Source organism: Elgaria multicarinata, chromosome 4, assembly GCF_023053635.1.
Source record: "Elgaria multicarinata webbii isolate HBS135686 ecotype San Diego chromosome 4, rElgMul1.1.pri, whole genome shotgun sequence".
Lineage (NCBI taxonomy): Eukaryota > Metazoa > Chordata > Lepidosauria > Squamata > Anguidae > Elgaria > Elgaria multicarinata.
The window spans coordinates 124,215,514-124,242,406 of record NC_086174.1 but is presented as its reverse complement, the minus strand read 5'-3'; the positions used below and the strand labels follow the sequence as shown (position 1 = coordinate 124,242,406).

At 42.0% G+C, this 26,893-nt stretch overlaps 1 protein-coding gene across 1 annotated transcript in view; it reads left to right on the top strand.

Annotated features, from left to right (window-relative positions):
* The window catches only part of EIPR1 (EARP complex and GARP complex interacting protein 1), a 74,683-nt gene that overhangs the window by 27,863 nt on the left and 19,927 nt on the right, over nt 1-26,893 (top strand). Inside the window, exons 4-5 of the mRNA XM_063125134.1 lie at nt 10,664-10,820; nt 22,566-22,665. Of these exons, the coding sequence (XP_062981204.1) occupies nt 10,664-10,820; nt 22,566-22,665 (257 nt within the window). The remainder of the gene's footprint in view (nt 1-10,663; nt 10,821-22,565; nt 22,666-26,893) is intronic.

Genomic DNA, 26,893 nt, shown 5'->3' with positions numbered 1-26,893 from the left:
TATAACTCTATTAAATAATAAACAATAGATACAGACACACTGCATTTAATTATGGCATGCTTACTGCTAATCAGTGCTAAAATATAAGCAATGGCCAGTGTTCTCTTCGTCATGCTCAGAACTGTCATGCTTCTTGGAGAGAAACAGAATTAGCTGCTGGGCTGGACGAATGTAATCTGCTCATGTTTCTTTGCTTCTTTCTCCACTGTCCCTTCAGAATTCTGTGTTAGCTTGGAAGGTCTGAGTGATCTCTTCCACTTATCTCCACTGATGCTACCGAAAGCCACCTGTTCTCTACTTGACTATCCAAGACCCTATTGATCCATAAATCTATCAGCCTCCTTCTGTGTACCTTACTGGGGCAGAATCATTTTGAAGATGGCTCTGGAAGCTTATGGTAGTTCTGTAGTTTGCTTTTTCGCCGTGGCTTCACCCTAGAGCAAACCAAGCTACTGTTCTAGACCAGGGGTGGGCAACGTCTGAGGTGCCACATTGCTTCCATGGAACCCAGCGGAGGAGGGGACAAATTAAGCCACTGAATTTGATGCCACAGTGGTGGCAGCAGCAAAGGTCACAGCAATTTTGCAGGCACACGGGGAGCACACATCTTGCTTACAAGCAAAGTCACGCATCTGGGAGACTTTCAGAAACACAATTCTGCTTGCAAATGAGATATGTGTTCCCTGTGTGCATTCATTCCCTGTAGAATCACCACAAATTTTTGCCCCTGCTGCAGCAAATTTGGCAGTAACGGTAGAGGAACACAATAGGGAAGGGGGCACATTATTATTATTATTATTATTATTATTATTATTATTATTTATTTATATAGCACCATCAATGTACATGGTGCTGTACAGAGTATAACAGTAAATAGCACGACCCTGCCGCATAGGCTTACATTCTAATAAAATCATAGTAAAGCAATAAGGAGGGGAAGAGAATGCAAACAGGCACAGGGTAGGGTAAGCAGGCACAGGGTAGGGTAAAACTAACAGTATAGAGTCCAAACAACATCAGATGGGAGAACAAGGCACAAATAAACAGTGACGGCGATGACAACTCACGCACACAAATGTTACCTTGGCTATCGATGAGCAGAGCTCTCACACATCAGTCTTACTATCTTTACGAAACAGCCGTTCTATCCCTGGCACACATAGAACCTGTGGGCTGTGTGTTGCTCACCTCTGTTCTAGGCAATTAGAAATTTTTGCAGTACATTTCAGGGGAGAGATTTGCAGTATGAAGAATAAAAGAACACACATATACACAAACACAAAGCATGCAAGCAAGTTGTTAGTTGTAGAGTTATTGTGCTGGAAAGGAGAGGGAATTTTCAGTAACATCTCTCACTCTCCCCCTTCCAAGGTTCCAGCAAGTTTTAAAAAGGCTACAATCCTCTCAGGTAAGTGTGCAGACTCTACACACTTACCTGGGAGTAAGACCTTTACAGTCAATAGAACTTCTGAGAAGCCACTGATTATTCTACTAAGGCAATGTCTTTGCTAGAGGAGGTAGCCATTTCCCCTCAACATTGTAATGTAGCGGAGTGAGGGGGAGGGAGATGCTACTGAGCATGTGTTGCGTTATGTTTTCAAGATGGCCGCCGTATTCACTCTAATGGGATGAAAAAATATTAATTAAAAATCAACCAAAGGGAATTTAAAAAAAAGAAAAGCTATTCCATCAATTAGAAAAAAGGAAGAGGAAGACGCCACCACTGGATTAATTAATAAGGGTGTAATCACTTCAAAAACCATGAGCACAAATTTTGCAAGTCTAAATTCAGTAATCACAGTGAGTGAGTGAGGTTTTCTTTTCTTTTCTACTTTAAACCACCCTCCTTCCCTCAATCTTTCACCTATCTTCTTGAAATTTTCAGATTATGTAAAACCAACATTTCTTTTTGGCACATGTAAATTTCAGGAAGATTGGTGAAACATCTTTGATTTTAGAACTTTAGAATGACCACCTTCCCAGTTACCCCTTTATAATGGTTTCAATGCCAACAGTGATGCAGCTATGTAATTTTAGACTCTGGACTGAATAGTCTTATGCTCCCCACTCCTTTAGATGGCCACATTGCGTTACTTCAGTTGTGAAGCACATAAGGACACACATAGTGGCCAACCAGCTGTTGACCAGGAACCAACAAGTGCAACAGCACCCTCCTACCCATGTTCCCCAGCAACTACTATTTCTCTCCCCCACCCCTCCATTTTCATTCTATGCTTTACAGCGGCTTCTGCATCTGAGTTATGCTACCAAAATACTCTAAACATGTGCAGTTTCACATTTTAAACTCATTTCTATCATGGGACCATCATGACGATGGGAATATAGTGGAGTTTTGCTTCTGCTGCCCTGGCGCTAAACACATTCATGTGGGAATTTTTGTTGAGGAAAAGGATAATATTTTTTTAAAAAAATAAAAATATTAAAATGAGCATCTGTAACTATGTACATGCTCAGCCAGCTGCCCTGTAACTATAAAATCCTTTAAAAAAAAAAAGGAGAGAAGGGAGGCTGCAGTGACAAACATCAGCCTCAGAGGAGCCCGGCATACCCTTGCTTGCCCAGGTGTTTCACTGGAATTGTTTGCTCCTGACTCCTTCACCTACCCTTTGCGCCCCCCCCCCCGGGTCTGTGGGAGCCCTGGACATGTGCCCTGAAATCCAGTCGTAGTGGCACATACCAGGAAAATACCTGTTGGTTTCTGTGTGCCTTTGGCTGTGTTTATCTCCTCCTGCCTTCCTGTTCAAAAATGTTCTAGGTGGTTTGCAACACACACACACACACAGAGTAAAAGGAACAACTCATGAGACATAAAAGGCAAACGCCAGAGATAAAGCCAATTTCAAAGCTAACCCAGTAGGGAGATGAAAAGGAACAGCTCGACAGGCCCAATGCCTGTTCGAGGGCAAAAAGCAGCGGGAGGGCCTGAGAGATGGTGCAGTGGACTTCCTATGTAGGGAGTTCCAGAGCCTAGATCAACATTGCATTTAAACACTAGTCTGCTAGCCATAGGTGTGCATAGTTCACTCACACGCAGGTGAGCGAGTGGGCAGGCAAGGTGCTTGAGGAGAGAAGTCCCCTCTTCCGCACCCAGCATAGAAACACGGCGGGCTGCTGCAAGAACACAGCTCTCTGCAGGGCCAGCTCCAGATCCAAAGGGGCGTTGGGATAATTGCTTTCTGGGCTGTCTCCCCTGTCTGTTGCCCCAGGTGGGCTTACTTGGTTGCTGCGGCAGGCAGCAGCACAGCTGAACACTAGTGGACTGACATTTTAATTTCCCACAGTGCCTAAGAATAACACTGGGTGAGTTTGGACAATCGCGCTGGGGAAAGAAGCCATTGAGGCTTCTTCTCCTGCCCCTGTGACTGTCATTTGCATAATCCCCCATGATGCAATGCAGGTTGGTGTGTTGTTCGAATCCAGAGCAGGACACAGGGGGAGTTGCTTCATAACCACCCCTCAACTTCTGCTGCAGGCCATGGATTGTAGAGTAGGTACGAAGACCCCTCTGCTGCCCTCCACACTGCATCGCGGACAATTACACAAATGCTGCTTGCGCACATGGCACGCAGGGAGAAGCCACGACGGCTTCTTTCCCCATCACAATCATCTGAATCCATTCACTGAGTAATGATGTCACACACAGGGTGGTGTTTGCTGGATCTATCCACTCTTTGGCTGGATTATTTTTGAAAATGTTCACTCAGCTCTTTTCACATTAGCTGCTTTTTATTATTTATTTATTTCATTTCTATACCGCCCAATAGCCGGAGCTCTCTGGGCGGTTTAGAAAAATTAAAAACATTCAAAGTATAAAACAACAGTATAAAACCATACTATAAAATACAATATAAAAGCTCAACCAGATAAAAACAGCAGCAATGCAAAATTACAAATTTAAAACACCAAGTTAAAATGTATTTATAGACTGTTAAAATGCTGGGAGAATAAAAAGGTAGACCCCGACCCCCAAGATGCTGAGACAACGCTGATCGCACATTAGAGCAGGGAGAGAGGCATCTGCACTGTCAAGTGTATGTATGTATGTATGTATGTATGTATTATTGCATTTATATCCCGCCCTTTTTCCTCCAATGTTCCCAATGATGGAAGTTGTGGCCCTTCTCTCCATTTTTTCCTCAAAACAACAACCCTGTGAGGTCTGTGACTGGCCCAAAGTCACCCAGTGGGTTTCCATGGCCGAGTGGGGAGTAGAACCTGGATCTCCTGACTCCCAGTCCAACACTTTAGCCACTACACCACTCAGTGCTTACCTTCCCTGTCATTCCTAACAAGTTATCAGCACTGTCAATGCAGAGCTGGAATGGCCAAACCATCTGGAGGGCCACAACTCCCATCATGCTTCACCATTGGTTATGCTGGCTAGGGCTGATGGGAATTTTAGGCCAAAACATCTACACCCCTGGAGTAGAGTTTCTATCCTCTGTTAAGTAGCCTGTGCTTTGCGCAGGAATACCTTAACGTGTGGGCGGTTGTATGGTTTCCACCTGGAGCACTTCTGCACTGAGGTTGAAGCCGATAATTTCTCACACCCGTTGCCTGACTTCTGCAGATCAGGAAGGTAAAATAACTATTGGTGCAATTTGTCTATTAATAATTTTAGCCTTAAAGTCTTGTGCAATTAGATCACTTCCATAATGTCATGAATTCTGGAAAGTTCAGCATGAAGGCAATTTTTTTTTAAGGAATTGTATGCTGTTGCCTATGCAAGTTTAATGATTTAAACTAGTTGTAGTTCTATTGACTTGACCAGATTGGGCCCCACTGATTGCTGTCTACTTTGCATTAATCGTTACAGTAGTAGCTGCTTACCTACAAAGGATTCATCTGGAGGGAGGAAGTGCCATGTGCAAGGATTTAATAGCCACCTTAAGTTCAGATTTGTATGTGACAAAGATGAAAGAGTTCATCTCTGTAACCTCTGTTGCTAGATATGAAAACAAATATGCTAGGAGCTTTTTAGGAGTCACAGAGCTGGCTGGCTTCTATAACTATAAGAGGTAATAGGCAACTCCTTCAGGGGGTGTATTATAGTATGCATGAGAGAGCATTCAGTAATGTATGTTGCCAACAAGATGTCGGCGTGTTTAATCATTTGGTTTGGAGAATATACCAGATGGCACCAAAGTCGTGGCTACATCAGAGTTCCATCTTTGTGTGTATAAGTAAGGAGTAGTTAACGATTTTATAGAGCTTGAATTTGTTTCCTACCCTATAGCAAAGGCTCAGGACCAGTCATATTGTACATAAAATATTATAATATAAGCAGCCAGCAAGATTGAAATCTCTCTCCTGACTTTTGGTTGATTAAAGGCTGTCCAGCTACTCTGTCAACTCTCCTGGAAGATGCTATGGAGAGGATTACTTCAAAATAAAGCAAAGTATAGCCAATTTTCATTTAAGCATTCTTGGCAACATTTTAAGCCCCAATTTATGAAGAGAGTGGCAAAGCTAACATTCTGACTTGGGAAATCCATAGGCCTTGATGAAGCCAAAGTTAGTTCTTTGAAGAAGCCTCACCGAAACTATTAGAATAAGTTTCGTCTTGACAAACTGAAATTCCATTGTTTTCAGTGGGGCTTAGCCATGATGAATTTTAGTTGGACTTGGACCTATGTGGATGGTGTTCTATCTTGGAGTATATATAAGAAAAAGGTATATGTAAGAAAAATGTTATTGTGGAAAGTGTGGTTCCTGAATTTCATCTAACAATAATTGTGGGGTGAAGGTATGTGGGCATGCCCAAGGACTTAGCCATTCCCAGCTGAACATTTCAGGTGGTTTTTCTGTTCAAAAAAGAAGTGGGACCTGCAACAAAATGTTGCAGTATGGAACATGGGTCAGGGTTCCAGCCAGTCATGCTATTTTCCCCAGTGCTCTATCCCACATCCCCTAGTTTTCCTTCAGTCAGCATTCTGTGCTGTTGGTTTCCAATTCCCAACAACCCTACGACCTCATTAGACTAGGACTAGAGAGGCCCAGGTTCAAATCCCTGCTCAGCCATGAAGCTCATGAGAACATAAGTTGAGCCAATGCTGGATCAGGTCAAGGGTTCATCTAGTCCAGCACTCTGTTCACACAGTGCCAACCAGCTGTCGACCAGAGACCCCCAAGCAGGTCATGGTGCAGCAGCAACCTCCCACCCATGATAAAAGGGTGAGGGGAAATGTACAGAGGAAGGGGAGGATATCAATGTAATACGTACATAAGAGCCAGGGTGGTGTAGTGGCTAAAGTGTTGGACTGGGAGTCTGGCGATCCAGGTTCTAGTCCCCACTCAGCCATGGAAACCTACTGGGTGACTTTAAGCCAGTCACAGACTCTCAGCCCAACCTACCTCACAGGGTTGTTGTTGTGAGGATAACATGGAAAGGAGGAGGATTATGTACGCCACCTTGGGCTCCTTGGAGGAAAAAAGGCGGGATATAAATGCAATAATAAGAATAGAACATTAGCAAATGAGGCTGTGACTCTGAACCCTCTGATCTTTCTCGTTTGCTTTATTCTATAAGAAACAGAAAGTGCACACGCAGGCATTGCCCACCCCGTGCACTCAGCATTTTGTTTCTCGTTGAAGGTAATGAAAGCCTCTGCCTGCTTGGGGCTGAGGCTCGGTGGCCCTATTGTAATATGCCATAAGACGGACAATTTCGGAGCATTCAAGGTGGAAATTCCGAAAAAAGTGAACAGTATGCCAAAGAGGTCCTGAAAAAAAGAATTCAAAGCAGGTTGGGACCAAAAGATGAACGCTTCATGTATTTTGGGCACACAGACAGGAAAGAGGTACGTCATATCACAGCCTCTCAGTGGAGAGGGAGGACTGTTTGCTAGACTCCAACAAATGTCAGCCAGGTTTGCAAGATGTGAAAACCTGATACCTTCCTACTCAACAGATTGTCTTGTGCTTGCAAATATGCACGATCTTGATATAATTAGCAGTTATTGTACTTTGAAAGTGAGAGATCTGTCTAGCCAGTATCCAATTAGTTTTCTTTAGTGGCATTCTTCAGTGTTTCCAAACCTTAGCTTTGGCTGTCTAATGTTGGTAGCAGATAGCAAAGAAACAAAACTGGTCAGCTCTACTGTGCTGTTTCTTTTTCATTCCCAGTACATTGGGGCAAAGTACAGTGGGAATTTCTTTCTAGAATGGAACACACATCAGGGCAAGAAGCCATGTAAGAAATCCACTTGCAACGTCCATCTGTGAATATTATCAATCAGTGCATAATAGTCCAAAAGTTGTCTCTTTAAGGCAAGGGTGAGGAACCACTTTCAGCCCATTGGCCTGATTCAGTTTCGGAGAAGCTCTTGGGCAAGATATTCTAACGGCAGGTAAGGGCCAAAGGCAAAAGCAGCTCAAACCACCAAAAAAGGCACCAGCATATTTTAGCTTAATACTCTTAGCTGCCAGTAACTGAGCCTTAGGAGAGACATTTCAACCTTTTAGAATGGATGGGAAAACTGCAGAAAAGTTAGGAACTTTTCTACGCCCTTATCTGGACAGAGATAGCCTAGCTACAGTTATCCATGCTCTGATAACCTCTCGTTTGGATTACTGCAATGTGTTATACGTGGGGCTGCCTTTGAAAACAGTCCGGAAGCTTCAGCTGGTACAAAACAGGGCAGCCCATTTACTAACAAGGACTGGCCGGCGAGATCACATTACGCCAGTCCTTTTACAACTTTATTGGCTGCCAGTCCAGGTCCAGGCCCGATTCAAAGTGCTGGTATTGACATTTAAAGCCCTAAATGGTTTGGGGCCAGGTTATTTGAAGAAACACCTCCTCCCATATGTACCTGCCCGGACCTTAAGATCATCTACAGAGGCCTTTCTCCGTGAGCCCCTGCCAAAGGAAGTGAGGCAGGTGGCTACTAGGAGGAGGGCTTTCTCCGCTGTGGCACCCCGGTTGTGGAATGAGCTCCCCAGAGAGGTCCGCCTGGCGCCTACACTGTACTCTTTTCATTGCCAACTGAAGATCTTTTTATTCTCTCAGTATTTTAACACTTAATTTTAACTTAAATTTTACTGTTCTAACTCTGTATTTTAACCTTATATCAATTTTGCTGCGTGGTTTTATCCTGGTTGTGTTTTTTATACTGTATTTTGTATTTGTGCTTTTAACCTGTTGGTTGTTTTATTATGGTTTTAATTTTTGCGAACTGCCCAGAGAGCTTCGGCTATAGGGCGGTATAAAAATGTAATAAATAAATAAATAAATGAAAGAAAACCACCTAAGAAACTGACAGTCAGGGAAAGGGGGAAAGGAAGAGGGGGCATGGCCATCTGGGGAACCTTGGAGGGCCAGATTGGGATTCTCAGGAAGACCAGATTTGGCCCGCAGGCCTGAGGTTCCCCACCCTTACTTTAAGGCAACATATGAGTTCGGTAGCATGTTTGTACGATACAATAGCTACATACTCTTAGTTCATGTTTCCCTCTTGAGCTTATTAATATGGAAACATTGGGCTGAAACCTAAGTCATTCATTTTGAATTAGAGGGCTGGGCACGCTTGTCACTATAGACTGAATTTTATTGTTGTTTTTCTAGGTCTTTAGTTGAATAGCTATATTATGGTTCATCCTCCGTAAAATTAAATGGCACTTGTCCATCTTCTATGTCCCCCCACCCACATGAGATTTCCACATATGGTACAGAGAGGGCTTTTAGACTCTATCTTATGGAGAACTACAATGGATAACTGTTTGCACTGATGTGTTTGACTTGGTTGGTCTAATTTTGTATGACTTAGCTGTATTAAGAGGGGTAGCGTAGCTCAATGTTCTCCAACTTGTTTGCCCTCCACATCTTTAGGATCAATTCCCATCAGATCCAGCCAGCCTGGCCAGTGGCCAGGAATGCTGGGAGATGTGGCTTAAAACTTCTGGAGGATATTGAGGAAGGCTGGTGTAATTAAAAAGTATGATAGGATTCTACTTCAGACCTTTGGCAACTATAGCGCATTGTCAGCCATGGGTAAGTCTATAGTCTTTCAGCTATGACCTACCTTGTAGGGTTGTTGAAAGAATGAATGTAATAAAACACTTGTACACTAAGGGCACAATCCTATGCATATTTAGACAGAAAAAAGTCTGTTGTAGAGAGTTGTAGGATTTCTTTCTGTCTAAACATGCATAGGATTGCACCGTAATACTACTACTACTTCAGGTGTCTAATACAATCACTGTAATTAAATAGACTTCTTAGTCTATATCCACCCTTTATGCTCATGTTGTTATCCAAGAAGTATGTACTTAAACATCACACAAATAGTTTGCCAGCTTTATCAGGTGTGTGTGTGTGTTTTCCTGCTTTGCAAGTCATTATACATAATTGCTAGACCACTGGGTTAAGCCTAATAGATCAGACCATTTATATCTGGACCATTTATTTTCTCTTCACCAATGACAATGAGTTTTTATATCATTCACTGAAGGCGGGCTTTTGTTCGTTGACCTGCTCAATACATCAGCTTTCAGGTCTCCCACCTTATACAGCCTTTTGCAGAACTGCAGAGTGAATGTTTAAAATACGACCAAATCAGGATAGTAATCATTTTGCCAGTTCGAAAAAGCATAATAGTTATGTGGAAGATACATAAGTGTTTGGAGGCTCAGATCTAGAAATATTTGTGTTCATGAGACTGTTCTGTTTTACAGGTTGGCATTTTTATTTTTTAAACTGTGTGCTGATCCTTGTTAAAACATAACAAACATTTCTGGAAGATTTTTCTTCTTCTTTGCTTCCTCTTACCTCTCCAAGATCTCTCATAGTTTCCAAATTCCACGAACCAGTACCCTTGTGGAGAAGTACTTCTCTCTCTCTCTCTCTCTCTCTCTCTCTCTCTCTCTCTCTCTCTCACACACACACACACACACACACACACACTCACACACACTCACACTCACTCACACACACACACACACACACGCACAAATAGAAGGTAAATTTGGTCTTCTATTTTATATACATGCTGTTCTAAGGCAGTTCAGGGAAACTTAGGAGCTAGCAATGGCTTTGGGTTTGTAAAGTTTTGGCGCAAGAAAAGTTAGGGGGAATTTTACCTTCAGGTCTTTTGGATTTTATGCTGAAAATTGAAACTGGGGTGGGCTCTTGAAGTATAGCACTTAAAAAAATATAATTCTCTACAGAAAAGGTGATTTAATGCTATACATGCAAATTAAAGCTCACCCAGCAAAACCCGAGATGGAGACCTTAAAATTATGCCCATGTTATTACCATTAAGGTGAAAAATGGTACCTCAGCAAGTGATCACTGTAATTTCCAATATTAATTGAGATGGACATATGGGGGAAGCAGCATTTGGAAAAGTAGTTCCAGTGGAACTGCATTTCACTCTAAATGTTTGTCTTTAGAATTTTAGACGTATGAATTGAAAGTATGCTAATAATGGGCTCTGAATTAAACTGCTTGCTTGCTGGTAACCTATCATTTTGTTTGTGTGTTATATTGTCAGAATAAAGCTCAATAGGATTATTTAAAAAATTTAAATGGCAGATGTGCTGTGCCTTGCCTATGGTTGCAAAAATACTGATGCCCTGCATTCCAGAATGTCTCCAAACCTCCCCATACTGTGATCTGTTGACATTATCCTCTGTTCCTTAGCTTCAGACAGTAAAGTCATGACATGTGCGGCTGTTTGGAGGATGCCGAAGGAATTGGAATCAGGCAGTCATGAATCCCCTGATGATTCATCAAGCAACGCTCAAACCCTGGAGCTACTCTGTCACCTTGACAACACAGCCCATGGCAATATGGCCGGGTAGGATTCTGCATATTTTATACTCACGGCGGGAGTGGGGAGTGAAGGATAGACCTGGGCTGTTCAGTACAGGTTTATATTAAAATGTGGACTTTGCAGATTTAAATACACACACACACACACACACACACACACACACACACACGTTTTTAATTATACCAGATTAAAAGCATTAGTTCTGCAAACACATACTGGTGTGACTATCTTTGTATACTTCTACTGTGCCTTTCCTGTGTGTGTGTTTGTGCGTGTGCATGTGTGTGCATTTTGTATTGCATACAACTCATGCGATCTTTGTATAGAATTTGACTTGGAAATCTTGTTTTGATCTTTGTTTTGGCTCCTGGTGCTCCCCCCGCAAAGATCTATATTGTCCCTACATTGTGGCCTTTTTGGTGCCAGGAGAAGGCCTTTTTACCCCCCCACACACTTACTTCAGGTTTTAAAAAACAGTGCACATTCTTTTTAGGTCTTAGTGTAGCTGTTGATTTAACTTTGGTTTTATTCTGTAGCTTTTGTTGTTGTTGTTTCGTTTTTTAGGTTTTTATGCTATGTTTTGTTTTATATTTTATGGGTTTAGCTCTTTTTTGTGAATTGGCCAGTAAGCTTTAGGTATTGGGCAGCACAGAAATGCAACAAATGAATGAATGCTCTATTTGCAACTAATATGCTTTACTTTAATATGTTTTACTTTATGTTGTTCTTTATAGCCAAAAATAGATGCTATCAAGAAATTATAATAATTCATAGCTGAGCTTCATCAAATGAGGCTTTTTAAATTTCCTTTTAATGGTTTCCAACAAAGAAGGTTTCTTTAAGTGCACTATTTGTGTACTACTATAAATAAGCAAAGAGTGAGCGGTCCTGTAAACCAGGGGAGTGGGCTAATTTCAATTTTTTGTATTCTACTTACATTTTAATGAGGGGAAGGCAGTTTGCCCCTGCCTGGGTGTAGCTTCTGGTGCCATCTGAACCCGGGCAGCTTAGTTTGTTGGAGAGGGAAACAAATAACCCATGGGATGTTGCTGGATTATTTGAGGGTTGTTTCCCCCTTCAACAGGCCATGCCAGCCAGGTTTGGATGATATGATAAACTGTGCTCAGGTGACTGCTTAGGCAAATGGCACCCGGCATGCGCCATGACTTAAAGCAGCCATTGTGGCTTGTTCAACTCACTGTGATCATGTGAACTAGGTCACTCGGTACTTATTGGTTGAGCCTTTCCTCTCTAGATTTAGAAGGGTATATTTAATAGTTACAAACTACGTCCTCATTTTGCTTAATACATTTTATTTATTAAGCTTTTTTAAAACCAAAACCAAAACAACAGCAAAAAACTTTCTCGCGGACTCAATTATCAGTTAAGTGGGTTATCAGACATCCAAGTCATATTAGGTTTCATTTTGTTTTTTTGTAATTGAAAATACATTTCAGTAAAGTTCACGGGTTGTGGAAAAGGGCATGGCTGGTTGGAACTCTTAGCAGGAGCACTCCACTAGTCACATCAAAATAAACAAATTATTTAGATCTAAAATCAGACTTTCAAATTAAGTATTTTGCAGTAAAAATCAAAAAGAAGGAATCAGCATGGAATGTTTCTTCAGAATGGTTCATGTTCCTTGCATGCAATCTAAAATACTTCATACAGCCAAGTTTTCTCAGTCTCTGATTATTTGATGCACTGTAGAGGAAACTTGCTGGATCATCATGTTGATACCTTTTTTCTTTAGGATAATTTGAAACCCTCTCACGTCATCACACTGAGCTATCACACTGAGCTATGGAGGGGCCATAGCTCAGTGTGATAGAGCAGATGCTTTGCATGCAGAAGGTCCCAGGTTCGATCCCTGGCTTCTCCAGGTATTGTGAGGAAAGAATCCTGCCTGAAACTCTGGAGAGCTTCTGCCAGTCAGTGCTGACAATACTGGGCTAAATGGACCAATGGTCTGACTCGGTAAGGCAGCTTCTTTTGTTCATATGTTCCTATTGTGCTTCTGTGAACAATCAAAAGCCGCCTTTTGGATAATACCAACATTTAGACTTGTTAATGCAACAACAAAACCATGTATGTGTTTGTATTTGTTTGTGTTTGTGTCTGTGTATACACTCCTGCACACAGTCTCTCACTCACTCTTAGTGTATTTTGAAACATTTTTAGTAGCCATGTGACAAAACAGATAATGTAAAAGTCTAAGAAATATGCCAAATGTGAACCTGAAGCCAGCTTAAAACTTGACTGGTTCTAGCCAGGCAATTCCTTTTAGTAACTTATGATACATCCATGTCCCTCTTTTCTCTCTCCCACAAAACTGTATGAGTGTGTATTAAATACATCCTCCCATGCCATATCAAACCATGACATTTTCCTAGGTTTCAAAAGCAGTTTACCATAGAATATAGGATGTAGGGGAAATAGTGTTATAAACAGAACAACAAAAACCAACCCTCAAAGGCCTAGTCAACCATGAGTTGCTTGGTTTTCTAAATACTGGTTCTACAGACTCAGGGCCAAAATAGACAACATGTCAGGGTATTGGTGATTGGATCTCCTGAAGATTTAATTTTAAATTGGTAAATATTTCTGGAAGAGCCATGTTTTGGATCAGGACAGTGGTGCTGAGCAAATGTGTTTAAAAGAAGAAGAAAAAACTTTGCCCCTCTGTGGGCCATTTTCCCTGCTTAAAATCCTTCTCCCTCCCCCCCCCTCTCTCTCTGTCTGTCTCATGCACACACACACACACAGTTGCACACACCCAAAGCTGCTATTTGTCCTGTGAGGAGAAACATACACGTTCCATAGGGGTGTAGTGTAACAAAGTATGTACCAAAAGTGTAGTTTAGCTATGTTGAGGGACATACATAGAAACTTATGTGGATGCTGTGTTGCTATAGTAGCTACTTTTGTTAACATTCCCAGTTCTCAGAGAGGAATTCCAGGAAACATTCAGCCTTTGCTCCCCGCTGCCTCCCACCGTCCATCCACCTGCAAATTCCTTTCCATATACGGGCATATATTTTGGCTGTTCTTTTCTGGTTATTTAGCCTTTTATCATATTTGGTCTTGCTACCTTTAAACATTCTTCTTCTAATCTCTTGTCATATCAGGTTTAAAGGTCTATCACCTTCAGAACTTGGTATAAGCTGTCTACCTTGGACTTATTTAACTCTGATTCCTCTTATTCTTCTTCCTTTCCCCATTCCTCATCTTCATCTTATTCTCTGCTCTAAACCTTTTGCGGTCTTTTTAAGTAGTGCATCTCACATCCATCCTTCCTTTTTCTTTTGGGTTTTTTTGAGTTTTGAAGAAATATCAAACAGGGTTTTTGGCTAACTGTCTTGCTTCCAAAACTTAACTCTGTAATCCAGTAGAAATCCATTTGATCTCAATAGAGAGAGGGCAGTGAGAACTTCCATCAGAATCTGTAGCCCATTTCCTTAATGTGGAATCCTGATTCAGTGCAAGTTCATGAGGAGAGAAGGACTCGGTTATATATTTTCATTTCCTCTGTGAATATAAGTTTCCCCTCCACTCAAAAAGAGAAAAAAATATTAAGTTCAGACAGACCGGCAATCCTTCTCATTCAGGGCCAGTTTATGGTCTTGTTTGGGCATCACAGTGGTGTCCTGCAGCAATTCATGGGTTAATTGCCTCATGAGTTGCGGGGGCTCAAGCTGCTTCCAGTTCACATTAACAGATCTCGAATGCTGCCTTCAAGGGTTGTTTCTATGACATCTGAACCTGGGCAGTTGGGTTTATTCATGGGTTAAACAACAAGCAGTGGGTTAACTTGGGCTTATTTAACCATGAACAACCCCAAGTGCCCCCATTAATTAAACCACAGTTTTTTTGCCATACTCTACCGTGACATCCAACTAGGATTTATATATTCATACCAAGTATGTGGTAGGAACAAACCCAGAAGAGGAAGCAGAACACCACTTGTTGCCACCTACAATTCCCAGCTAAAATCACTCGAAAGTATAATCAAAGACCTAAAGCCCATTCTGGACAAGGACACATCTTTCACAGTCCTTGGGTGGGAGGTGTATACTTGTTTTTAGATAGTCCCCCAACCTAAAACAGCTACTTACTAGCAATAGCAGATCACATTAATTATATAAACACAGGGTCCAGATACCAACTCTGTCCCCATATCTACTCTGGAAACAAAATAATGTTACCCAGAGTATTAGGGGTTTATTCACTTGCTCATCTTCTAATGTGATATATGCCATCTTCTGTCAGTGATGCCTTTCTGTATTCTATCTAGGACAAACTGGCCAGTTCTGTACAGAAAAGCTTAAACAGCCACAAATCTGACATCAGAAATATTCATCAGGCAATATTCAAAAACATCAGCATCCCAGGATACTCTGACCTGGTTTGCATGACACGGCCAGGTCATGATGGGATCTTTAACCTACAGCGAGCCGTGGTGTGTGCTGCGCACACGTCGCTGCTATTTTCAGTACAACCCCCCCCCACTCCGTTCAAGGTGATCATGAGTTGCACTATGTTGTGCGAACCCAGCCATTGTGGGTTATTCAAGGGTTAAAGAATCCTCAAATAAGCTTTGATTAGTAGTCAGGTTATGTGAGAGTTGTTTAACCTTCAAATAACTCACAATAGCAGTGTTTACACAACACTGCACAGCTCCCGATCGGCCCAATCGGGGGTTACATATTCAAAATGGCGGCTGCACATATTTGGCATACACCATGGCTCATAGTGGGTTAAATAACCCAAGATAAGCCAGCAATGTTCAGTAAACTGGCCCTCTGTAACTGACTTTGAAATGGCCGTAGTGCAGCAAAGAAACTTCAAAGCGTGGTAAGAGTGAGGGACTGCAGAGATAGAATTCATCAAAGGATTCAGTTCCATTGCTAGAGGTTTGAATCCTGTGATTGTCACTTTCTGAATTTATTTACTTTTTTTATTTACAATATTTATATACCGCTTTCCATCCAAAGTTTTTGGAGCAGTGAACAACAAATAAAATAAAAGAATAAAAACACTGTACTAAAAATTACATTTTTAAAAGAACAAAGTTCTGATAGAACTGTGGGAGGTCATTCAGGAAAAACTTCCTGAAAAAATGTTTTCAGGAGGCACCGGAAGCAATACAGAATTGGCACCTGCCTGATCTCCAAGGGCAGGGAATTCCATTGGAGGGGTACCACTACACAGTAGGCTCTTCTCCTGGTGGACTCCAATCCCACCATAGATCCAAGTGGAACCATCAGGAACATCCCTCTTTTAGTTTCCTTCTGAGGTTCCCCCCCGACACCTATGAGTACATTGTAAAACCTGAAGCTCTCCATAATGGTCCAATCCATGCATCTGATGAAGTGAGCTATAGTCCATGAAAGCACATGCCAGAATAAATGGTTTAGTTTTTAATATTTATATTTATAAATATAAATTTATTTATAAATACATAAATAAATTTATGTATTTATTTATTTAGTTCATTTTATTGATTAAATACCTAAGATTTCCCCCCTCTAGGCTGTTTACAATAATGCTACAAATAAAATCACAATAAAACCAACAATATAAAATTACTGAACATCCCAACACTGCCTAAAAAATAATATCAGGTAAAACCACATTGCAGGGACTAGGCTAATAAATAGAAATACACTAAGAGTTCCATCCTATGTGTTTAGAAAGAAAAGAGTCCTACAACTCCTAGCATTTCCTATCTTTTTTAGAATGTAAGCCTGCGGGCAGGAATCATCTTGTTTAACACTTTATCATCTTAGTCTTTTAACTTTGCTGCTTAAAATCTGTATTTTAAATCTATATAAAGTAACCTCTAAATTGCTGCTCGGTTTCATCCCGGTTGTGCTTTTATATTGTGGTTTTATACTTTGAATTGTACTTCATGGTTTTAATTTTTGTGAACTTCCCAGAGAGCTTTGGCTACTGGGTGATATAGAAATGCAATAAATAAAAAATAACTGATTGATTGTGAACTGCTCCAGGAGACATTTTTGGCTGAGGAGCAAGCAAAGAATAAAATAAAATATAATGCATATTTATAAAATATAAAATAAAATAAAAGATTGTTGCCCCTGTTATATGATAATTTATGGCAGTGTTGTTCGTGATTGATTCGCTGCTTCTGAACATACACATGAAGCTGCTGTTTGTTTATTGACTTGGTTCCTCTCCCCCAGGCGAGATGGTCCTTTTTCTCCGATCCCCCAAGGTCTGTGTTTCTTCAGGGGACAGTGGTAGAGGTCCTTAATAGTAGCAGTCGGCTGGGACAAAGCCCAACACGCCTTTTTCACACAGATGAAGCACATGGATGTACATGCACACCCACACAGATGTTTCCATTTCCTTGCTCACGCTAAGAAAGGAAGCCCCCTTTTCAGCACACAGCTGTCTTTGCTTCCCTGGTGCATGCTGAAAAATATGCTCTCTTCCTCAACGCGCAGCAGGGAAAAGAAGCCTGTCTGCCTGCTTCCTGGTCAGCATCTGTTTCTCACTCATTTTCCCAGTAGAGACAGAGTTGCAGGCAGGAAGGCACATGTGTGACCTTAGAGTGCGACGTCTTTTGATGCTCTAGGTCTGGGAAAAGAGTGAGACAGTGATGCCGAAGAGCAGGCAGGCAAGCAAATGTGGGAAAGCTGATCTTATGGGGACATGATCTGGGGAGATCCCCATGCTTTGGATTCTGAGATTTTGAGGAGTGGGTATAGGCCGTGATCCGAAGGTTCAGCAGCCTTGATCTAGCCCAGTGTCTGTTCTGACTCCTGGAGGCTCTCTAAGGTCTCGAGTATAAATCTTTCCCAGCCTACCTACCTACCTGAGATGCTTTAAACTGGAGATGCTAGGAATTGAACTAGGCTCCTTTTGCAACCAAAGTATCTGCCTTGCCATGGGCTCCTTTACCCCTTCTAGAAACATATCATTTGCATGCTAAAAGTAATTCCTTCTGTATGTCTTTTTCTTCCATTTTCACTTGAAGTTGGAAGTATTTATTTTATTTTATTTTATTTTATTTATTTAATTACATTTATATACGGCCCCACAGCTGAAGCTCTCTGGGCGGTTCACAAAAGCTAAAAACAGTAAACATTAAAAATATACAAAATTTAAAAACCATCAGAGACATAAAAACAGCAGTATAAAAACAGCACCATCCATTTAAAACAACAATTCTGGGGTCCTTTAAAAGACAAACTTAGCATTCAATGCCTTTAAATGCCTGGGAGAAGAGGAAAGTCTTGACCTGGCGCCTGAAGGATAACAATGTTGGCACCAGGCGAGCCTCATCGGGGAGATCATTCCACAGTCGGGGGCCACCACCGAAAAGGCCCTCTCCCTTGTTGCCATCCTCTGAGCTTCCCTTGGAGTAGGCACTCAGAAGAGGACCTTAGATGTTGAGTGCAGTGTACGGGTAGGTTCATGTCGGGAGAGGCGTTCCATCAGGTATTGTGGTCCCAAGCCATGGAGGGCTTTATAGGTTAAGACCAGCACCTTGAATTGGGCTTGGAAACGTATAGGCAGCCAATGCAAGCAGGCCAGAATCGGTGTTATATGCTCAGACCTCCCTGCACCAGCTATCAATCTGGTTGCCACATTTTGCACAAGCTACAGCTTCTGAATTGTCTTCAAAGGCTGCCCCATGTAGAGGACATTGCAGTAATCTAATTTGGAGGTTACTAGAGTATGGACAAGTGTAGCTAGGTTATCCCTGTCCAGATAGGGTGCGTAGCTGGGCCACCAACTGGAGTTGGTAGAAAGCACTCCGTGCCACCAAGGCCACCTGAGCCTCAAGAGACAAAGATGGTTCTAGGAGAACCCCCAAGCTACGAACCTACTCCTTCAGGGGGAGTGCAACCCCATCCAGAAGCGGTTGAACATCCCCCATCCGATCAGAGGAACCACCCACCAGCAGCATCTCAGTCTTGTCTGGATTGAGTTTCAGTTTATTAGCCCTCATCCAGTCCATTGTCGCGGCCAGGCACCAGTTCAGCACATCCACAGCCCCACCTGATGAAGATGAAAAGGAGCAGTAGAGCTGCGTGTCGTCAGCGTACTGATGACAGCGCACTCCAAAACTCCGGATGACCGCACCCAACAGTTTCATGTATAAGTTAAACAGCATGGGGGACAAGACCGACCCCTGCAGAACCCCATACTGGAGAATCCACGGGGCCGAGCAATGCCCCCCCAAGCACCACCTTCTGGAGCTGACCCACCAAGGAAGAGCGGACCCACTGCAACGCAGTGCCTCCCACTCCCAACTCAGCCAGACGCTCCAGAAGGATACCATGGTCGATGATATCGAAAGCCGCTGAGAGATCAAGGAGAATCAACAGAGTCACACTCCCCCTGTCTTTCTCCCGACATAGGTCATCATACAGTGCGACCAAGGCTGTTTCCGTGCCAAAGCCAAGCCTGAAACCCGACTGAAATGGATCCAGATAATCAGTCTCATCCAAGAGTTTCTGGAGCTGGCCCGCCACCACCCGCTCAAGGACCTTGCCCAGGAATGGAACATTTGCTACCGGTCTGTAATTACTAAGATTTTCCAGGTCCAAGGAAGTTTTCTTCAGGAGTGGTCTCACTACCGCCTCTTTCAGACGGTCTGGGACCACTCCCTCTCGTAGAGAGGCATTAATCACCTCCTTGGCCCAGCCGGCTGTTCCATCCCTACTAGCTTTTATTAGCCAAGAGGGGCAAGGATCTAGTACAGAGGTGGTTGCACGGATCTGTCCAAGCACCTTATCAATATCCTCAAGCTGTACCAACTGAAACTCATCCAAGACTACAGAACAAGACTGTACTCTGGACACTTCACTAGATTCACCTGCTATACCACTGGAGTCTAAGTCCTGGCGGATGCAAAAGATCTTATTTTGGAAGTGCCTAGCAAATTCATTACAGCGGGCCTCAGATGGTTCTACCTTGTCCTTGGGGCCAGCATGTAATAGCCGCTGGACAACTCTGAAAAGCTCCGCTGGGCGGCAAATTGAAGATTTAATAGTGGCAGCAAAGTATTGTGGTTTTTTTGTGCTGCCCTCAGTGCCCCTGAATATGCCTTACTATAGGCACTTACCAGTGTTTGATTGCATCTACTAGGAGTTCGTCTCCACCTGCCCTCAAGCCGTCTCCTATTTTGTTTCATCGCTCTCAGCTGTGGGGTATACCACGGAGCTGTATGAGCTCTACTCAGGAGAGGGCGCTCAGGAGCAATCGTGTCAACTGCCCGGGTCATTTCTGCATTCATCATGTATTCTTTCTACAGACTACTACTTTGGCGGTTATACTGTTCTAAACAACTGGTCTTCAACTGGTGGGTCAGAACCTGCTATTAGGTCGCAGTCTGCACCAGCACTATACAAATTTATGGTAAAAGAATTAAGGATTAGGTCCTAAAATCATGCTTGGGTTAAAGATTAGTCCTGAGTTTGAAAAAGTTGAGGACTACTGAAGACTGTTTTCCTTTTTGGCTGCTGGGCATAATCCAAACACTTCTCGCTGACTATGGCACTTGGTAGACAGGCAAACTATATCTTTAATAGGAGAAGGAAAGTGATATTTTCATAATCCCTTCTGAAAAAAGGTTCACATTGTACACCAGGATGCCCTGTAATTACAAGCAACTGGAATGATGGTTAAAAAAAATTCCAGTAAGAGGAGGAAGTTGACATGTCTTTAAACATGAATCAGGGTTAAAACATTTAACTCAATGCAAGCTCTTAAATTTTTGAAATGCTCACTTTTTGAAGACATTTGCTGAACATTAAAGTTCTTAATAAATAAGAAATTTGCTCAGAATTAAAACAAAAACAACCTGTCTGTGGTAAGAGATTTTAAAAATTAGCCGGTTGGGGCACTCTCCTTCTTTTAAAATAAAAATTTCCCTTTCCCAGCAGCAAGTCGATCAGTGTATTGCAGACTTTGGGCTTCTCCATTATGCTACTATAATTTACAAGTACAGGCAACTGCAGTGTATAAGGGAATTACTTTATAAGAAAAAAAGAACAGTAACCTTCATTTTTGCCATAAATCCAGGAGGATTGCTACAATCAAATCTATAAAAGAGTGAACTATGAGATCCAATAAAATAAATTAGTAATGAAATAAAATGTCCATCTCGCAAGGACAGATACTCTTAGATCTTTTCAAGGTGTGTTGGTTGAGTTATACTTCTTTCTAATTAGCACTCCTTCTGTCAAGTTAGTAACACCTTCTCCTTACAGCTCACTGAAAGTAAAAAAAAAAGCAAAGCAATAATGTTCACTTTTTGACAACTTTACGGGTGATACTACTATCCTCTTTGCATAGCCTAGTGTAAGTGAAACGTAGTGGAATTTGTACCTGTAGAAATGTCTTTTGAAAATGTATTCCAATATTAATAAATCAAACAGAGCTGACTCTTTAGCACTTTGTTTTAGCTTCCTAAACACAGTTGGATGTTGAATTTCAAAGTGTTTGTATGTGTGTTCCCACCTCCGCGCTCCTCCCACTCTGCATTTCAGCTAGACAGGTTTTTTCGCCCAACTAGGGAGGGGAGATGGCAGGAGGATTCCTCATATACAACTGTGCCAGTTGACTCCATGATGAGGTCAGGAAAAGATGAGCTCAGGAGAAAGATAAAGAGGGTGTTCCTGTGGGTGGGGAATGTAGGGGACTGGGGAGGCCGCTGTATATGAGGAATCCTCCTGCCACCTCCCCTCCGTGACGCCTCAGCTAGTTGGGTGAAAAAACCTGTCTAGCTGAAATGCAGAGTGGAAGGAGCGCGTAGGTGACAATTGCCTCCTCCGCTCCTCCCGATCTACATGTGAGGAACGTAAGCCTCATGTTTGGAGGCTGACAGCCATTCCCATAGGAATGCTCCCTAAATTGGTCATACCACCACCACCCTTTTTTCCTTCTCCTTTACTCTCTCTTCCTAGTTTGAGTGCTGCTTGTTTGCTTATCTCACTCATCATTTTTTTAAAAAATAAACAAACACCAATATATTTAATTCTGCATGCCTTAAAACAACAACAACCCCACCAGCATAGACCAGGCATCAGATGAGCAATAGTAGTCTCCTGAGTTGTTGTTTTTAATGTATATTACTAATGAGTACGACAGTCACTTTTCTTGAGATGAAATGAAGGCCCTGAGCCCTTAATCATTCGGAGGCTGTTGCCCCTGATTCTATTTTCCTCCAACCTTTGTTAGTGATTAGTCATAAAGACAAGTCAAATGTATAGTAGTGAAGGACTCACCTCAGATAACCTGATAAAGACAAATAGGGAATCGATAGGCAGGAGAATAATAGGAGTGAAAAATAACTTTGAGACTATTGAGTAGGCTTGCTTTACCTTTTCTACACGGCATAGTGAGGAGGGAAGAGACCCTAACCTCACTGAGCAGTCACCCAAAGCCATTCATGGGATGGAAATAACGTGTTAGTCCATTTCAGATTCCACACATTTTACTAGTGTGTTATTTTTGGTTTTATTCTGATGCCTATTTTATAAGCTGCTTTAAGATCTCTTGCCTTAAAGGTTTTGCTATATAGATTTTGAAATATAAGATTTGATCTATTACTTGTTAGTATTGCATCATTCGTGTGTGCAGGGCTTTACAGAATAACAGCAGGTTGGGTCCACTTGACAAAGTTCTCTGAAGGTGATGGTTATGCAGAAGGTATAATGAACCCCAGTCAAAATGACTTGCACATGTTTTTTCGATTTTTCAAATTCACATTGTTGCATTTTGTGTTTACAGTGTTGCATGGGAGCCAATGGGAGATGGCAAAAAGCTAATTTCTCTGGCTGATAATCACTTGCTTCTGTGGGATTTACAAGAAAGTTCAAGCCAGGCTGTGGTAAGGAGCGTAACAAATTGTAATGAGGCATAATATTGTGGGTAGTTACATACCTTTACTGTTTTGGTTTAAAATAGATTGTTAATACTTTAACTCTATTCTGAGCAGCAGCGTGCGCTGTTTCAACTTCGCTGGGGAATTAACTGATTTTAAAATGGATAGGGCAGATCTTCTTTTGACAACCCTAAAATAGGTTCCGGGACTGTACGTTATTCACGGCAGCAGTAGAATAGTCCTAATTCTTCCTGTGCAAAACCTTTGTTCATTCTTGCTGGCCTACCTCTCCACCATCCCCTGCGTCGGCCAACCGGCCGGCTTTCTTTGCTCCTTTCTAGCTTTTGCCAACGGTACGTGGAATTGTCCAATCGACTACTCCCGCTCTCCCTTGCCAACTGTTGGCCAACTCTTTTTCTAGAGTAAAGTCTGTTTGCATGCTGTGATCAACATTCTTGTCTGATTGAAGTGTCAGGTTTTTACAGACATGCTTAGCAATTCCTCCATTCCTCTTGCTCCCCCTGGGCTGCTCTGCCTGCCTTGCTTTAAGGTTCTTTTGAATGTTAATTAGGCTTTCACTGTCCTAGGCAGTCTCTTTCACTCATAATCTCAAAGTTACCATATTTCTCCTTAATTCCAATCTGTATCAAATATAAGCATTTCCTTTGGGATGTTCTCCAGCCTGTCACAAGTCATACTGCTTAATAGAAAGAGAATTTTCTACTGAACGTCAAGTTCTTGGGTTTTCTCATTTACTTTGCTGGAATTTAGTTACAGAAATTCATCAATGTCACACGCCTTTCATTAGCAGTACTATTCTTCCAAAGAAACATTGTCCAAGTTAACCCTTCACTTAACTATATGTACCCAAGTCTAGGCAATTATTTTCTCTATAAACAAAGTGGTGTGCACTGTGCATTGGAGAATGGGGAGAAGTTTGCTCCAAAGTAGTACAGGTTCGTGCTTTGGAAAACTGACTTTCTTGTGACCTGATTATGGACATTGAGCTCATTTGTATACATTTGGTTGTTCCGTATTTATGTATTCTTTTATCCACCCAATAATCAGATTACAACCATTCAAAACAGTCAAATACAATACAAAATGACAAACACCACAGGAATAGATAAATATAAAGATATTTCAGAACAGCCATAAAAGTCTAAAAATTAAGTCTCGCAAATGCCTGGGAGAAAAGAAGTGTCTTTGCCTGGTGCTGATAAGATAACAACATGGGCACCAGGTAAATCTCCTTTGGAAGAGCATTCCATAAACGGGGTGCCACTACTGAGAAGGTCCTCTCTCTTGTAGTAACCTGCCTACTTGCTTCAGTGGGCAGGGTGGGGGTGGGGTACCAGAGGACGGCCTCTGAAAATAACCTAAGGGTATGAGCAGGTACATATGGGAGGAAATGTTCCTTGTTTAGATTTTCTGGTCTCAAGCCGTTTAGGGATTTAAAGGTCAGCACTTTGAACTGAGCTCAGAACTGACTAGAAGACAGTGAAGAACAAATCTAGTTCTGCCAATTGTGAAGGTAGATGAAAAGCTCTGTAGGGATGCCCTCTAGTTACTGGGAATTCTGTTGAGTCCTTAAAATTATGATACATCACATCTGGCATTGCTGCACATTTCACTATCATAGATAGATAGAAATGTGTTTCTTTGAAAAGTCAGAGATGGGGGAGGAGAAAGACCCGGTTCGGACAAAACTTCATGGCTTGTCGTGGGTTTTTTAATGTACGATGAGCTGCAGTGCCCGCAGTTGCCAAATTACATATGCAACCCCCACTCAGAGTTTGTTGTGTCACATGAACCTGGTGAGTGTGGGTTATGCAAGAGTTAAAAAGGCCAATGGTTCCCTAGATTCTCTTGCATCCCCTTCTAAGAGTATTTCTGCACCATCTCCTTTTGATAACTTTTATTTTTGTTTTGTCCCTAAAACCATTATTCTCCTCCCCCCCACTAAAACAACAAATGTTTTTTAAAAAAGTAAATGGTTAGTGGATTTAAGCATAAGGTCCTATATGCAAAAAACTAATAGTAGGCATAGATGACACATTAGCCATGGTATGAAGTGCTATGAGCAGAGGGATCCCATCTCCCTGTATAACACATGAAGAAGAATGCTCTCTACACATTCCCTGTTGTGCATCCCCTCCTTATAGAAGAGAACAATGAATGACCTTCAAATGTGGAGTTCTGAATGCTCTACAGTGTCACTTTGTTCAATTGTGATGTCCTCACCTCTGCAGGCCTTGAATACAGAGACACCATAGCCACAATTTTCATGTATTTTCATTGTGTACATATACTTATCTACATACTTTTCTTCTCTCTCTCTCTCTCTGAGATAAATTCAGAATTTAACATAATGTTCAGAAAGTATCAGTGAACAATAAAATTCCTTGCCCAATTTGACAGAATCTAAAGAACAGAATAAAGGTATTACAAAAACACTTTAGAGAGCAAAAGTGGAGAAAATTTAATGTAGGTGCTGATTAATGGACTATCTTAAAGGGATAAACACTTGTGGGACACTTGTAGACACTTGGAGTCTATAAACACATAACAAAATCAAGTACGCATCTGGATGTGCAAGCAGATTATCTTGAAGGAAGAATGCCATAGAACCAAGTCTATTAGAAGATGTGATTATAGAAAGTCATGAAAGCTGCATGTTGTACCACAACCTCATATCCTATAAAGGATCACTGGCATTTCAAGTATTGATATGTATTGGAGGGAATATAATGCAATGATTCCCTCCATTTATTAGTCAGGGCTTCTACTTGAAGCATCTAGCCTATTATACTTGGGACTTTGTTAATGGCATTTCATGTTTCTGGGCCTGTTCAGACATTACATAGTCTCAGAAACACTATGTGATGGAGGGAGATGGGGAAGACAGGGGACAGGCCTTGGGCTTGTGTAATCCCACAGCTCTGAGAAAGAAGATGCAGAGCACATTAAGAAATCATCCCATTTATTTCAGCAACCTATTATCTCCCAAAGGCCTCATTCTGCAATGGGCCGCACTGCACTGAGGTGCATGCCCTCATGCACATACACACATACTCCCCCACCCCACGTCTGAGCACGCAGTGATGAGGAGGTTTAAACCTCAGTGCATAGTAAGAGCACTTGACACCTCCCTCCTACCAAGCAGCTGTGGGGTGGGGGAGATGTGCAGTTTAAATGGAGAAGACAGAGCCCCATGCCATCTTCCCTTTTTAATGCACACTCCTGCCAGACCAGCAAACATACTTTGGGGAGTGATATTGTGCCAGAGAAGAGGGTATGTATAAATGTGCCTTCTTACGTATCCCAGCATAATCACACTCCTGACTGCCCGTTGAACAGGTGTTTGCTAGGCTGATGGGGGCACAATTGTGCTGAGGAAAAAGGCATGTAAGGAGAGTCATCCCCACACTGAATTGTGGTGGTGACAGTGGTGTGTGAAAGAAATTGTGGTGGCAACAGACACCCACGGAGGATTCAACTTGAGACCAAATGCAGCCCATAAACCACTGGTTTCCCCATATTTGATTTATTTGAATGTGGAATCTTCTGGAGCCTACAAGATTGATCCTGCTCAAATACGGTGTAAGTGCACTTGTTACTTTCTCCACATGGTGAAGGGAGCACATGAGCCCAAGGCCTGTCCCAGTCTCATCCCAGCTTTCATGTAACGTCTGAATAGGTTCAGGTGTTGAAGAATACTACCAATTATGTTCATCCCACCACATACTGGTACTAACATTTAAAGCCCTCAACGGCTTGGGGCCAGGTTATTTGAAGGAATGCCTCCTCCCATATGTACCTGGCCAGAAGTTAAGATCATCCACAGGGGCCCTTCTCCGTGAGCCCCTGCCAAAGGAAGTGAGGCAGGTGGCTACTAGGAGGAGGGCTTTCTCCGCTGTGGCACCCCGGCTGTGGAACGAGCCCCCCAGAGAGGTCCGCCTGGCGCCTACACTGTATTCTTTTCATCGCCAGCTGAAGACCTTTTTATTTTCTCAGTATTTTAACATTTAAATTTAAACTTTGCTGTTTTAATTCTGTATTTTAATCCTATATCAATTTCTGCTGTGTGGTTTTATCCTGGTTGTGCTTTTTATATTGTATTTTGTATTTGGGTTTTTAGATTGTTGGATGTTTTATTATGTTCTTAATGGTTTTAATTTTTGTGAACCGCCCAGAGAGCTTCGGCTATTGGGTGGTATAAAAATGTAATAAA